Source organism: Neophocaena asiaeorientalis, unplaced genomic scaffold, assembly GCF_003031525.2.
Source record: "Neophocaena asiaeorientalis asiaeorientalis breed wild unplaced genomic scaffold, Neophocaena_asiaeorientalis_V1.1 scaffold497, whole genome shotgun sequence".
NCBI lineage: Eukaryota > Metazoa > Chordata > Mammalia > Artiodactyla > Phocoenidae > Neophocaena > Neophocaena asiaeorientalis.
The window spans coordinates 64,170-78,026 of NW_020174568.1; the positions used below are offsets into that span (position 1 = coordinate 64,170).

Consider the following 13,857-nt stretch of genomic DNA (forward strand, 5'->3'; position numbering starts at 1 on the left):
CCAGGGCTGCACCCAGGGAAGGAAGTGGGCGGAGGGAACACAGGACAAGACTTGTGCATCCAGGAAGAGGTGGCCAATTTGTCCACTGAAACCGATTTTCATCCAAGTGGTGAGCTTGGAACAGTGCCTGCATGAAAGCTTAACATGAAACCAGGTATGCTATTTACACCAGGCAGGAAGAGCAAACTGTTTTCTTATAGGAAATATCCTTAAAAGAAATAAAACTGAAGCAGACACAGCCACCTGACACAGTCACTGGTGCAGGACGACTAAGAAAACCGCTTCAAACAGTGTGTGCTAAGAAGCCCTTGATTTAAGAAACGCAACGTTGGCTGCTTTCGTGCCCTGTTTTTCTCCGACGTGTAACAACCAAGTTTCAGATTCCACATGGGTGATCATGTTACTGAACGTTTAAAAAACGATCTCACGGCCCCTGTTCCTTGCTTTGAGGACTCGGGGCACAAAGCTCTAGGCGGGAGCCAGGGTCCTCCTGGGTGTGCACCCCCAGGCTGTGGTGACAGCCGGGTGACCGAGCTGGCCGTGCGAGGGGGTGGTGGCTCAGCCCCGAGCCCCAAGCTGGGTGAACAGGGCAAGGGCGAGGTGTGGGCTTCTCTAAGGCCGGGGCCCCTTTAACATCCTACCCAGGTGTCGCTCACCCACGTATTCGTGTGTTAGGTACCTTTTCTGGAGCACCTGTTCCAGGCCACGCCCTGCGCTGGGGACACAGCAGCCATGGGGCAGGGTCGGGAGGCCGCGCACCTGAAGCCTGCATTTCTGAGTGAGAAGCGGCAGGAAGGCAGAACGAAGCGTGAATTCAGTAACGGACCTTTCCTTACCCCCCAGATGGAGCCTACAGTCACCAGTTATCCCATTCCACACTCTAACCTTCCTCTCTGTTAGGAGAGCCTAGGTACTTTTACTTAGAATTTTAATGAGCATTATTACCTGCTATCTATTCAAAGAATGTTTAAAGATGTGGAGATGGAATGAAACAGCATGCAATCCAACTATTAGGAACTGGAGCGTGAGGTCAGGAGGACCGGAAGACCAGAGAGTCACAACACTGTCAACCCACTGTATGTCAATAAAAAAAAAGAAAGAAAGAAAGAAAAGAAATCAAACTTGCCTGTACATTAGAATGACTTGGGGAGATGTGCAAACTCCCAAAGCCCAGTCTGCATGCTAGGCCAATGAGAGCATCATTGCAGGCAGTGGGGCCCAGGTGTCAGTACTCTCTAAAAACAAAACACGGTAGAGTCCACGAGCCAGGCTGCTCGGACGGCACTGACCCATGTGCCTCCCTGTGTAAACTGGTGCTGACCTGTCAACTGTGTCCTTACTTCTTGGCGCCCCTCTGCCCCCAAGTGGCGATCATGTATTTCCTCCCAGTGACATCCTTATGCTGCTGGGGTCAGGATGGCTGTGTGAACATTCCTATCCCACAAAGTCAGGAGCAATGAAACTAGACCGAGCTCCTCCAGCTTCCGCAAGGTCACGTCCGCACCTGACCTTCTGACTCACCCAGTAACCAGGGCCCAGCTGTCACCTGACTGGCTCGCCCACTGGAGGGACAGAACCCTTTCAGGCTGAGTCACAGCAAAGCAGCCCCGCGGGGCGGGCGCTCACCCTCGGTGCCCAGCTTACTGGGAACTCTCACAGTTTCACAGGAATGAGTTACCAGAAAACTATTTCAGATTACAGTCACGTGTGCATCTCTTCCCGAGTTAAAAGGAACAACAACATCACAGAAGTATCAAAGGGAGTTTGTATAATTCTCAGAATTCAAGAGATCCTGTGTGTAAAGCCACTGCCTTCGGAGAGTTACCTAAATGATCCACGTTCTTTTCATAAGAAAGTTAATGCTATTCTCTAAGGAAAATAATCACCGGTGGGCAGATTTTTTCTTTCTTTTTCAGCCAAGGTAAAACTTGCGGTGAGTTACTTCTTACTGTAAACTGTTTATTTTTTAAACAGCTTCAATTAAGAGTCCTCAAATTACAGCAGTCCTATCGAAGGCAGGATTTCTGGTTCCCATCCAATGAAATGTTACAGGCAGTGTCATTTCAGCACCGGATAGTAGCAAGAAAGATTAAAGCACAAATAACAGCCTTCTATTAGTGATGGAATCAGTTAAAAAAACAAGTAACAACGTTTGCTCCAGGTAAGAGTTAAAATTGATAGCTTGGTGACTGCAAATAACCATCGGCTGAGGGCAAGAAGAGAGTGAACGAACACATTTAGCCTGATGAATTTTCTCCATCCTCCTTCATCATTTAATGAAAACACCGAGATCAAAAAAAATTGCTCTCCGTTTCTACCTTCTTATTCTAGACTTGATAACAGGCTCACACAAGGCTAAGCACATCGTCCAAACACGTCCCAGGGGGAAAAAATATACACAAACTTTAATGAATGAATGTCTTCCTTTTTCTTTTTTAAAGCTCTTAAGACCCAACTGCTACTCCAGACACTTGGAAGTTTTCTACACACGCTCAAGGGAGAGGTCCCCGTGCCCGAGGCCAAGACAGAGATGGAGCCCAGACACAGCATGAGCAGGACCCAGGACCTTCCTCTGGAAACCGATTCAAGCGAGAGTGTCCACGACCTAATACCATTCTTCCCTCCCAGCCACTTCGCCTGGACTCAGTTCTGGAAGCTTCCCGATGTATTGGCAGTATGGGGACAAAAGCAAACAAACGACTGAAAGGGACGAATCACAGGCTCCCCATCCCTAACGTCCCATGGTGCTTCCATGTGGTCCTAGGTTCCAGGCCCAACAAATGGCATTCCTACTTTGGAATCCTCTGAGATGGTCAGCAGGTGCTAGAAACCGTCTGACCGCCTGCTGGAGCCAAAAGAGGGCAGGCGTGGCCTCAGACTGTGTGCCACGAGTCTGCAGGAACTGAGAAATCCGCAGGGCTTGGGAAAGGAAGGTTTCAACACCCCTAGATCCTTCCTTCTACCAACATTCAGACCGTCTGGGAATTTTATTGGCAGGGGGACCAATGACACTGATGTGGACATGTGTCTGCATCGTCCCAGGTTGCAGAAATCAAACTGACAGAGGGCCTTAGAGGAAAGGCTTTCCCACAGGATCCGGGGTCGGGCTTCGGGAAGACTCCTGAAAAAAATCAATTAACTTTGTGTCTCCACACAACTAGGGCACCTACCGGGCACCGGTGGGGGACCATGGACACCTAAGGGGGCGGGAGGAACCACCAGCGACTGGCTTGTGGGATCTCAGTTCCCAGGCCAGAGGCTGGGCCCAAGCTCCTGTGGTGGGAGCTCCAAGTCCAAACCATTGGACTAACACAGAACCTCAGACCCCAGGGAACATCAATCGGAGTGAGGCCTGCCGGAGGATCTCATCTCAGCACCAAGACCCAGCTCTATCCAACTGCCTGCAAACTCCAGTGCTGGACGCCTCAGGCTGAACAACCACTAAGACAGGAACACAGCCCCACCCATCAAAAAATACATCACAGACGAAGGAGCAAGGTAAAAACCTACCAGACCAATAAATGAAGACACAATAGGCAACCGACCTGAAAAAGAATTCAGAGCAATGATAGGAAAGACGACCCAAAATCTCAGAAACACAATGCACAAAATACAAGAAACAATTAACAAGGACCTAGAAGAACTAAAGAGCAAACTAACAGTGATGAACAGCACAATCACTGAAATTAAAAATACTCTAGGGCTTCCCTGTTGGCGCAGTGGTCGAGAGTCCGCCTGCCGATGCAGGGGATGGGGGTTCACACCCAGATCTGGGAGGATCCCACACGCCACGGAGCAGCTGGGCCCGTGAGCCATGGCCACTGAGCCCACGCGTCCGGAGCCTGTGCTCCATAGCAGGAGGGGCCGCAACAGCGAGAGGCCCGCGTACCGGAAAAAAAAAAAAATACTCTAGAAGAAAGCAATAGCAGAATAACTGAGGCAGAAGAACGGATAAGTGAGCTGGAAGATAAAATAGTGGAAATAACTACCATAGAGCAGAATAAAGACAAAAGAATGAAAAGAATTGAGGACAGTCTCAGAGACCTCTAGGACAATATTAAACGCACCAACATCCAAATTACAGGGGTCCCAGAAGAAGAGAAAAGGAAAGGGTCTGAGAAAATATCTGAAGAGATTATAGTTGAAAACTTCCCTAACATGGGAAAGGAAATAGCCAATCAAGTCCAGGAAGCGCAGAGAGTCCATACAGGATAAACCCAAAGAGAAACACGCCAAGACACATAGTAATCAAACTATCAACAGTTAAACACAAAGAAAAGTTATTAAAAGCAGCAAGGGAAAAGCAACAAGTAACATACAAGGGAATCTCCATAAGGTTAACAGCTGATCTTTCAACAAACTCTGCAAGCCAGAAGGGAGTGGCAGGACATAATTAAAGTGATGAAAGGGAAAAACCTACAACCAAGATTACTCTACCCAGCAAGGATGCCATTCAGATTTGCAGGAGAAACTAAAACCTTTACAGACAAGGAAAAGTTAAGAGACTTCAGCACCACCAAACCAGCTTTACAACAAATGCTAAAGGAACTTCTCTACACAGGAAACAAAAAAGTAAAAGACCTACAAAAACAAAACAAAAACAAGAAAATGGGAGTAGGAACATACATATCAATAATTACCTTTAATGTAAATGGATTAAATGCTCCAACCAAAAGACACAGACTGGCTAAATGGATACAAAAATAAGACCCCTATATATGCTGTTTACAAGAGACCCACTGCAGACCTAGGGACACATACAGACGGAAGTGAGGGGATGGAAAAAGATATTCCATGCAAATGGAAATCAAAAGAAAGCTGGAGTAGCAATACTCATATCAGACAAAATAGACTTTAAAATAAAGACTATTACAAGAGACAAAGAAGGACACTACATAATGTTCAAGGAATCAATCCAAGAAGAAGATATAACAATTGTAAATATTTATGCACCCAACACAGGAGCACCTCAGTACATAAGGCAAATGCTAACAGCCATAAAAGGGGAGATCAACAGTAACACAATCATAGTAGGGGACTTTAACACCCCACTTTCACCAATGGACAGATCATCCAAAATGACAATAAATAAGGAAACACAAGCTTCAATTAATTGATATTTATAAGACATTCCATCCAAAAACAACAGAATACACTTTCTTCTCAAGTGCTCATGAAACATTCCCCAGGACAAACCATATCTTGGGTCACAAATCAAGCCTTGGTAAATTTAAGAAAACTGAAATCCTATCAAGTATCTTTTCTGACCACAATGCTATGAGACTAGATGTCAATTACAGGAAAAGATCTGTAAAAAATACAAACACATGGAGGCTAAACATTAGGCTACTAAATAACCAAGCAATCACTGAGGAGGAAATCAAAAAAATACCTAGAGACAAATGACAATGAAAACATGACGATGCAAAACCTACGGGATGCAGCAAAAGCAGTTCTAAGAGGGAAGTTTATAGCAAACGACCCTACCGCAAGAAATAAGAAACATTTCAAATAAACAACCTAACCTTACACCTAAAGCAGTTAAGAGAAAGAAAAACAAAAAAACCCCAAAAAATTAGCAGAAGGAAAGAAATCATAAAGATCAGATCAGAAATAAATGAAAAAGAAATGAGGGAAACAATAGCAAAGATCAATAAAAACAAAAGCTGGTTTTTGAGAGGATAAACAAAATTGATAAACCATTCGCCGAACTCATCAAGAAAAACAGGGAGAAGATTCAAATCAATAGAAATGAAAAAGGAGAAGTAACAACTGACATTGCAGAAATACAAAGGATCATGAGAGATTACTACAAGCAACTATATGCCAATAAAATGGACAACCTGGAAGAAATGGACAAATTCTTAGAAAAGCACAACCTCCTGAGACAGAACCAGGAAGAAATACAAAATATAAACAGACCAATCACAGCACTGAAACAGAAACTGTGATTAAAAATCTGCCAACAAACAAAAGTCCAGGACCAGATGGCTTCACAGGCGAATTCTATCAAACATTTAGAGAAGAGCTAACGCCTATCCTTCTCAAACTCTTCCAAAATATAGCAGAGGGAGGAACACTTCCAAACTCATTCTACGAGGCCACCATCACCCTGATACCAAAACCAGACAAGGATGTAAGAAAGAAAACTACAGGCCAATATCACTGATGAACATAGATGCAAAAATCCTCAACAAAACACTAGCAAACAGAATCTAACAGCACATTAAAAGGATCATACACCATGATCAAGTGGGGTTTATCCCAGGAATGCAAGGATTCTTTAATATACGCAAATCAATGTGTTACACCATATTAACAAATTGAAGGATAAAAACCATATCATCATCTCAACAGATGCAGAAAAAGCTTGACAAAATTCAACACTCATTTATGATAAAAACTCTCCAGAAAGTGGGCATGGAGGGAACTTACCTCAACATAATAAAGGCCATATATGACAAACCCACAGCCAACATCATCCTCAATGGTGAAAAACTGAAACCATTTCCTCTAAGATCAGGAACAATGCAAGGCTGTCCACTCTCACCTCGCTTATTCAACATAGTTTTGGAAGTTTTAGCCACAGCAATCAGAAGAAAAGGAAATAAAAGGAATACAAATCGGAAAAGAAGTAAAACTGTCACTGTTTGCAGATGACATCATACTATACAGAGAATCCTAAAGATGCTACCAGAAAAGTACTAGAGCTAATCAATGAATTTGGTAAAGTAGCAGGAAACAAAATTAATGCACAGAAATCTCTTGCATTCCTATACACTAATGATGAAAAATCTGAAAGAGAAATGAAGGAAACACTCGCATTTACCACTGCAACAAAAATAAAATATCTAGGAATAAACCTATCTAAGGAGAAAAAAGAGCTGTATGCAGAAAACTGTAAGACACTGATGAAAGAAATGAAAGATGATACAAACAGATAGAGATATACCATGTTCTTGGATTGTAAGAATCAAGTGTGAAAATGACTCTACTACCCAAAGCAGTCTACAGATTCAATGCAATCCCTATCAAACTACCACTGGCATTTTTCACAGAACTAGAACAAAAAATTTCACAATTTGTATGGAAACACAAAAGACCCCGAATAGCCAAAGCAATCCTGAGAAAGAAAAATGGAGCTGGAGGAATCAGTCTCCCAGAATTCAGACTATACTACCAAGCTACAGTAATCAAGACAGTATGGTACTGGCACAAAAACAGAAATACAGATCAATGGAACAGGACAGAAAGGCCAGAGATAAACTCATGCACATATGGTCACCTTATCTTTGATAAAGGAGGCAAGAGTATATAACGGAGAAAAGACAGCCACTTCAACAAATGGTGCTGGGAAAACTGGACAGCTACATGCAAAAGAATGAAATTAGAACACTTCCTAACACCATACACAAAAATAAACTCAAAATGGATTAAATACCTAAATGTAAGGCCAGACACTATAAAACTCTTAGAGGAAAACATAGGCAGAACACTCTATGACATAAGTAACAGCAAGATCTTTTTTGATCCACCTCCTAGAGTAATGGAAATAAAAACAACAATAAATAAATGGGACCTAATGAAACTTAAAAGCTTTTGCACAGGGGCTTCCCTGGTGGCGCAGTGGTTGAGAGTCCGCCTGCCGATGCAGGGGACATGAGTTCGTGCCCGGTCTGGGAAGATCCCACATGCCGCGGAGCGGCTAGGCCCGTGAGCCATGGCTGCTGAGCCTGCGTGTCTGGAGCCTGTGCTCTGTAACAGGAGAGGCCACGACAGTGAGAGGCCCGTGTACCGCAAAAGAAAAAAAAAAAAGCAACAACCCAATCCAAAAATGGGCAGAAGACCTAAATAGACATTTCTCCAAAGACATACAGATGGCCAACAAACACATGAAAGGATGCCCAACATCACTAATTAGAGAAATGCAAATCAAAAGTACAGTATGGTATCACCTCACACCTGTCAGAATGGCCATCATCAAAAAATCTACAAACAATAAATGCGGGAGAGACTGTGGAGAAAAGGGAACCCTCCTGCACTGTTGATAAGAATGTAAATTGATACAGCCACTATAGAGAACAGTATGGAGGTTCCTTAAAAAACTAAAAATAGAACTACCATGTGACCCAGCAATCCCAATACTGAGCACATACCCTGAGAAAACCATCAAAGAGTCACATACCACAATGCTCACTGCAGCACTATTTACAATAGCCAAGACATGCAAGCAACCTAACTGTCCATCAACAGATGAATGGATAAAGAAGATGTGGCACATATATACGATGGAATATTATTCAGCCATAAAAAGAAACAAAATTGAGTTATTTGTAGTGAGGTGGATGGGCCTAGAGTCTGTCATACAGAGTGAAGTAAGTCAGAAAGAGAAAAACAAATACCGTATACTAACACATATATATGGAATCTAAAAAAAAAAAAAAGGTTCTGATGAACCTAGGGGCAGGACAGGAATAAAGGACAAAGGCAAGGGGAAGGGTAAGCTGGGACGAAGTGAGAGAGTGGCATGGACATATATATACTACCAAATGTGAAATAGATAGCTAGTGGGAAGCAGCCGCATAGCACAGGGAGGTCAGCTCAGTGCTTTGCGACCACCTAGAAGGGTGGGATAGGGAGGGTGGCAGGGAGACGCAAGAGGGAGGAGATACGGGGATATACGTATGCATGTAGCTAATTCACTCTGTTATACAGCAAAAACACAACATTGTAAAGCAATTATACTCCAATAAAGATGTTAAAAAAATCATTTAAATAATTTTTTCTTCTGGAGAGAGCCCATAGCTTTCATCAGAAATACTTTTTAATGAGCAGAGGAAAAAAAGATTTAAAAACACTGTATCCGAATTTTAGAGTAAAAATTGACGTTCTCGTGGAGAAGTCCCTGTCTTGAAAGTGCCTTGTATCTTTGAAATTAGAGTTAATTACTCAGCTGAGATGAACTGACATTAGATATTGACCTTCTAAGGTCAGTAAGATATAAGTATTTTCTTAGACAAAAGAAAAAGTACACATACCTTTTTTCCAAATCTCTGATTTTCTCTCGTAGTGGTTCAACAATCTAAAACGAAAATAACCAGTATCAGTTTTCAAGCAGAAACCCAGTCCTCCGCCACGTTCACCCACTCTGATGTTCCAGAGGGACAGAACGTGATGTGAAACAGATTTTAATTCCTTCTACGATTCACCTCCAACTTGAGGTTAAGTAAGACCCCGTGACTCACAATCCTAGAATCGAGATACTGAACTGCGTGTTGGAATCTCTCGCTCCAGAGATGCCTAAGCCCTCAGGAAATCCACCTTTTTCCTTCCCGACCTCATGGGCAAAGTCAAAGGTGGTTCAGCCTCGTGAAAACAGGTGATCACCACCCCCACTTCTCTTCAGGTGAGAGAGAGGACCCCCGGGGGCTGCCCCCGGTGTGTCGCCTGCCATCAGCACAGCGCCTGCGTCGCAGGCCGTGTGTCCACTGCATTCGCGGGCCAGGGCCGGGGCTGCACAGCACGACCGGTATGTGCTTCCAAACCACAGGGAGCAGCTCCCAGCGCTCCCACAGCCCATATTACAACAGTCAGTCTGCACCGACACTGGACTAAAACACGAGCAATTATTTTGACCAGAAGGTGTGAAGTGGGCTAGAGTTGCCGGCTTTCAGTGAGGCAGGCCGCAGCCTCCCCTCCGCTCGTGCGCCCGCCCTGCTCTGTGTGTCCCCGGGTCCTCGCAGAGTCGGGCCGTGTTTCCTGGCGGCCCCTGCCCCCATCCCTGGTGAAGGTCCTCACTGCCGTTCCTCTAAGGCTCCCTGAGAAGTCACATAAGAGCTTAAACCCTTCTCGCCTGGAGGGCAGAGTTTAACAGACTGCGCCTTTACAAATGGACAAATGCCGACACAGAGGTGCGGCCACAGCCTAGCAAAGTCCCTCCTACACGAGGGAATGATTTCCTGCGAGATGGTTTCAGAATCACAGGTCGGCATCAAGCGGCCACGATAAAGATACCAGCGCAGGCAAAGGGACTGAAGCGGACAAATTAGCAGGAAAAGGAGGGGCAAAGTTTGGAAAAGAGACTAACCTCTTCAATCCTGCTTTCAATCTTGAGTTCACCATTTTCCTGGATGGACCTGTTGAGTAGAAAACTACAAAACTGAGACCAACGGAAAGACTTTGTGACTCCCAGGTGTGTTTCTGAACAAATCACTGCAACACAGGCCAAGAACCCATCCCGGGCACCAACCCCCCAGGATGGCGGGGGAGGAGGGGGCTGGGGGTAGCCCCTCAGCGCCGTACCCCAGGCTCACCACCACCTTACGGGGCGCTTCTGTTAAACTAAGACCATCTCACTTTCACATTCCACCCAACACGGCATTGTAAATTAGAGGCAGGAAGCGTGTCTATAGGGAGTACAAGTTTCTCTGCTGGGCTTTCCTGGGATTTAATGCAAAATGGAGTTTTTCCAAGTGCAAAGACAGAGCTCCTTTAATGGGGCCTGAGCAGCCCTCCAGCCACACACAGGGGCCTCTGTCAGGAGACACACACCAGCCCCGGTGGGAGGAATTGGGTCAACACGGCCCCAGCCGCCCTGCAAACCCCACTGGACGTGAAGAGCCCGGTGGGGGCAGAGCGACCCTCCCCAGCTGCCCGCAGCTGTGCTGACTTCCCAAACCTGCTGCCACCGCAGTGCGACTGCTGCTCTTTGACGGTCACACCAAGAAATACAAAGTGGAGGGGATTTTTCTTTAAATGTAAAACTATACTCACGGCACCAAATTTGTTTTTACAATGAATGCTTATGACTTTCGCCGATTTTTTTTTTTTTTTTTTTTTTTAAGAATACTGACACAAGGATTTGACTCTTACAAGTGTCCCTCATGCTCTGCTGGGCAACACAAATAATGCTCGCTCAGGCCAGAAGGTCCCCGGGCCCTCCCTCCCCTGGGACGAACAGTGGGCTCAAGCATCCACTGGTCTGCTCCTGGGGGTGACGGCAGCCTCGGTTTCCCTAAGAGGCTTTGGAAAGGTGCCCCTGAGTGCTTTGCTCAAGCCGCCCAGAAATGCCATTTACATTTCAGGAGCCTGAAAGCTCAGGTCCACCCTCTTCTGTCTACAAGGCCAGGAAGGCCTGAGGCGGGCACCACCAAGGAGCCGCCACGGCTGCCTCGAGATTCACCGTCACATCTGAGCTGGACTTGGGTCAGCGTGATAACCAGCTGCGTCCTCCAGAACACCCCAGGAGAGAAGACGAGCTGGAAGTGTGAACACCAAGGAGCTCAGTTCCGCTTTCACATCGTCCTCAATCAGCCCATGACGTCATGGTGTATATGTAACAATGAAATGTATCCTTTCAACCCAAACATAACAGCCGAGTTATTAAAAACAATTACCTCATATTAACCAAGTTGCCCCAAATAGCTGTAAGAGAAAGAGAAAGGAGCAGTCAATATTTAAGTTCACAACATTCAAGGACTCCAACTAATACAATATTAATTTTTAACCAATATCTTAAAGTTGCCTATGAAAACTATAGCTCGCGAAGACAATAAAATGCACACTTTCAAAATAATAAGTCCTGGGACTTCCCTGGCGGTCCAGCGGTTAGGACTCCGTGCTTCCACTGCAGGGGGTGCAGGTTCGATCCCTGGTCGGGGCACTAAGACCCTGCATGCTGCACGGTGCGGCCGAGAATACATACATACGTACCTACATAAATAAAATAATAAGTGCGACTAAACATAAGCGAAAAGATGACCCTATATACCCCTGACTCTGGCATAACCTTCTGGGGCCTGGAGTGCCACGGTGTACGTGCTTTGATACGCAGTACGTCCCCAGCCTTTGAGGAAGAGCCGGTCACGGGCATCAAAGACCTGCAAGAATCAAAGAGATCCCAGGGCTCAGTCCAGCCCCTCCCCTCCAATGTCGACGAGACCGAGACTAAGAGAAGTAGAGGACGGCCTGACCCTGTGGCCGTCCTCTCTCTCAGCCCTCACCCAGCTCCCCTACATCACAGCCTCGTCTGCTGAGCCACCTCCCTGACGGCAGACAGCTGAATAACCGCGTCTAAACCAGTCCGGCTGCCGCAGTGGATTTTACCAGGGGTGACTTCACAGACACACTAGACCACGACACACACTTGAAGTTACTGACCAGAGGGTACCTCACAGAGAGACGCCCACAGAGAACGCTGTCGCTAAGGCTCTCTCCACATGCCGACACGGACCCCACGTGACCACTCCCCCAGTGACGCGCACCTCCCGAGGCCAGGAGCGCTCAGGTGCTGCCAGATGCTGGGGAAAGCAGGGAGCAAACACACACACACCCTGGAGTCCGGGGCTGGCAATCCTGTGAGCTTGGGAAGGCCCTGAGGTGAGGGGCGACACTAGGCATGTTCTCACTGCATCTGCCGATACCCAGCAGGGGGGCTAATAAACGTTCACTGCAGAGTTCTCAGTGTCCAAAATCATGCTCCTTGCAAGAGATCCCCATTGTGAACAAGGGGCATGATGAAACCACAAAAGCAGAGCCCTCTTCGAATACAAGAAGAAACTATGATCGAAAAGATAAGCAATAAATAAGTAGAAAGTGGCAAGTAAGCAAGAAATGGGAGAAATTAAAATGAAGCTGTACTATATGCATTACTCATTATAAAACAAAGGATGTTTATGCCTTTGGACCATGTGATCCTACTTTTGAGGATTATCCTCAGGAAATAAGTATACACACAAAAAAGCGGCCTTCCCAAGTCACAGCCTTATTTATAATTAAGAAAAAGAGTAAACCAAAATACATTACAATTGGGGAACTATTATATAAATTATGATATAGCCATTCACGTGACGAAATCATAAAGTCATTAAATATGACTAACAATTATCAAAAAAGATAAGCGATAACAGGTGCTGGTGAGGGTGCGGAGAAAAGGGAACCCTGGTTCACTCACTGTTGGTGGGAATGTAAACTGGTGCAGCCGCTACGGAAAACGGTGCAGAGGTTCCTCAAAAAATTAAAATTAAAAACAGAACCACCACCCGATCCAGCAATTCCACTCCAGGCTATTTATCCAAAGGCAATGAGAACACTAATTCCGAAGGATACATGTACCTCTATGTTCCCTGCGGCACTATTCACAACAGCCAGGATACGCACGTCAGGTGAGTATCCACTGACGGATGAATGGGTAAAGAAGATATGGTGTATATACACAATGGAATATGATTCAGCCACAAAAAGATGGAGATCCTGCCATGGGCGGCAACACTGCTGGATCCTCAAGGCATTACACCAAGTGAAATGTCAGAGAAAGACAAATACCGTAGGATCTCACTTACATGTAGAATCTAAAAACAAACAACAAAAACCCAAGCTCAGGGCTTCCCTGGTGGCGCAGTGGTTGAGAGTCCGCCTGCCGATGCAGGGGACACGGGTTCGTGCCCCGGTCCGGGAGGATCCCACGTGCCGCGGAGCGGCTGGGCCCGTGAGCCATGGCCGCTGAGCCTGCGCGTCCGGAGCCTGTCCTCCGCAACGGGAGAGGCCACAACAGTGAGAGGCACACAGGTACAAAGAACAGATCAGCGGTTGCCAGACGTGGCAGATGGGAGGTGAGGGATGGGTGGTGTGAAATGGGGTTAAAATAAGTCCTGGGGATGTTGTGTACAGCATGTGTCTGTAGTTAACAACACTGTCCTAAGTATTTGAAGGAAGCTGCTAAGACAGTGAGTCTTCCAGGATCTCATCACACGCACACAAATCTGTAACTCTGGGGTTTCCCTGGTGGCGCAGTGGTTGAGAGTCCGCCTGCCGATGCAGGGGACGCGGGTTCGTGCCCCGGTCCGGGAGGTGACGGAT

The 13,857-nt window shown here is 46.0% G+C and overlaps 1 protein-coding gene across 4 annotated transcripts in view; it reads right to left on the reverse strand.

Moving 5' to 3' along the window:
• Window positions 1–12,326, reverse strand: part of UXS1 (UDP-glucuronate decarboxylase 1) — a 60,221-nt gene extending 47,895 nt beyond the window's left edge. The window contains exons 1-3 of one of the 4 annotated variants that reach the window (XM_024757974.1): window positions 11,397–12,326; window positions 10,088–10,151; window positions 9,039–9,082 (exon numbers count right to left, since the gene is read on the reverse strand). In XM_024757974.1, coding sequence (XP_024613742.1) covers window positions 9,039–9,082; window positions 10,088–10,151; window positions 11,397–11,401 — 113 coding nt within the window. In that variant the 5' untranslated portion in view covers window positions 11,402–12,326. Of the gene's footprint in view, window positions 1–945; window positions 1,051–9,038; window positions 9,083–10,087; window positions 10,152–11,396 lie in introns of those variants that run through there. The other 3 variants (XM_024757975.1, XM_024757977.1, XM_024757976.1) reach the window with 3 other exon arrangements.
• Between the last annotated feature and the right edge of the window lie 1,531 nt (window positions 12,327–13,857).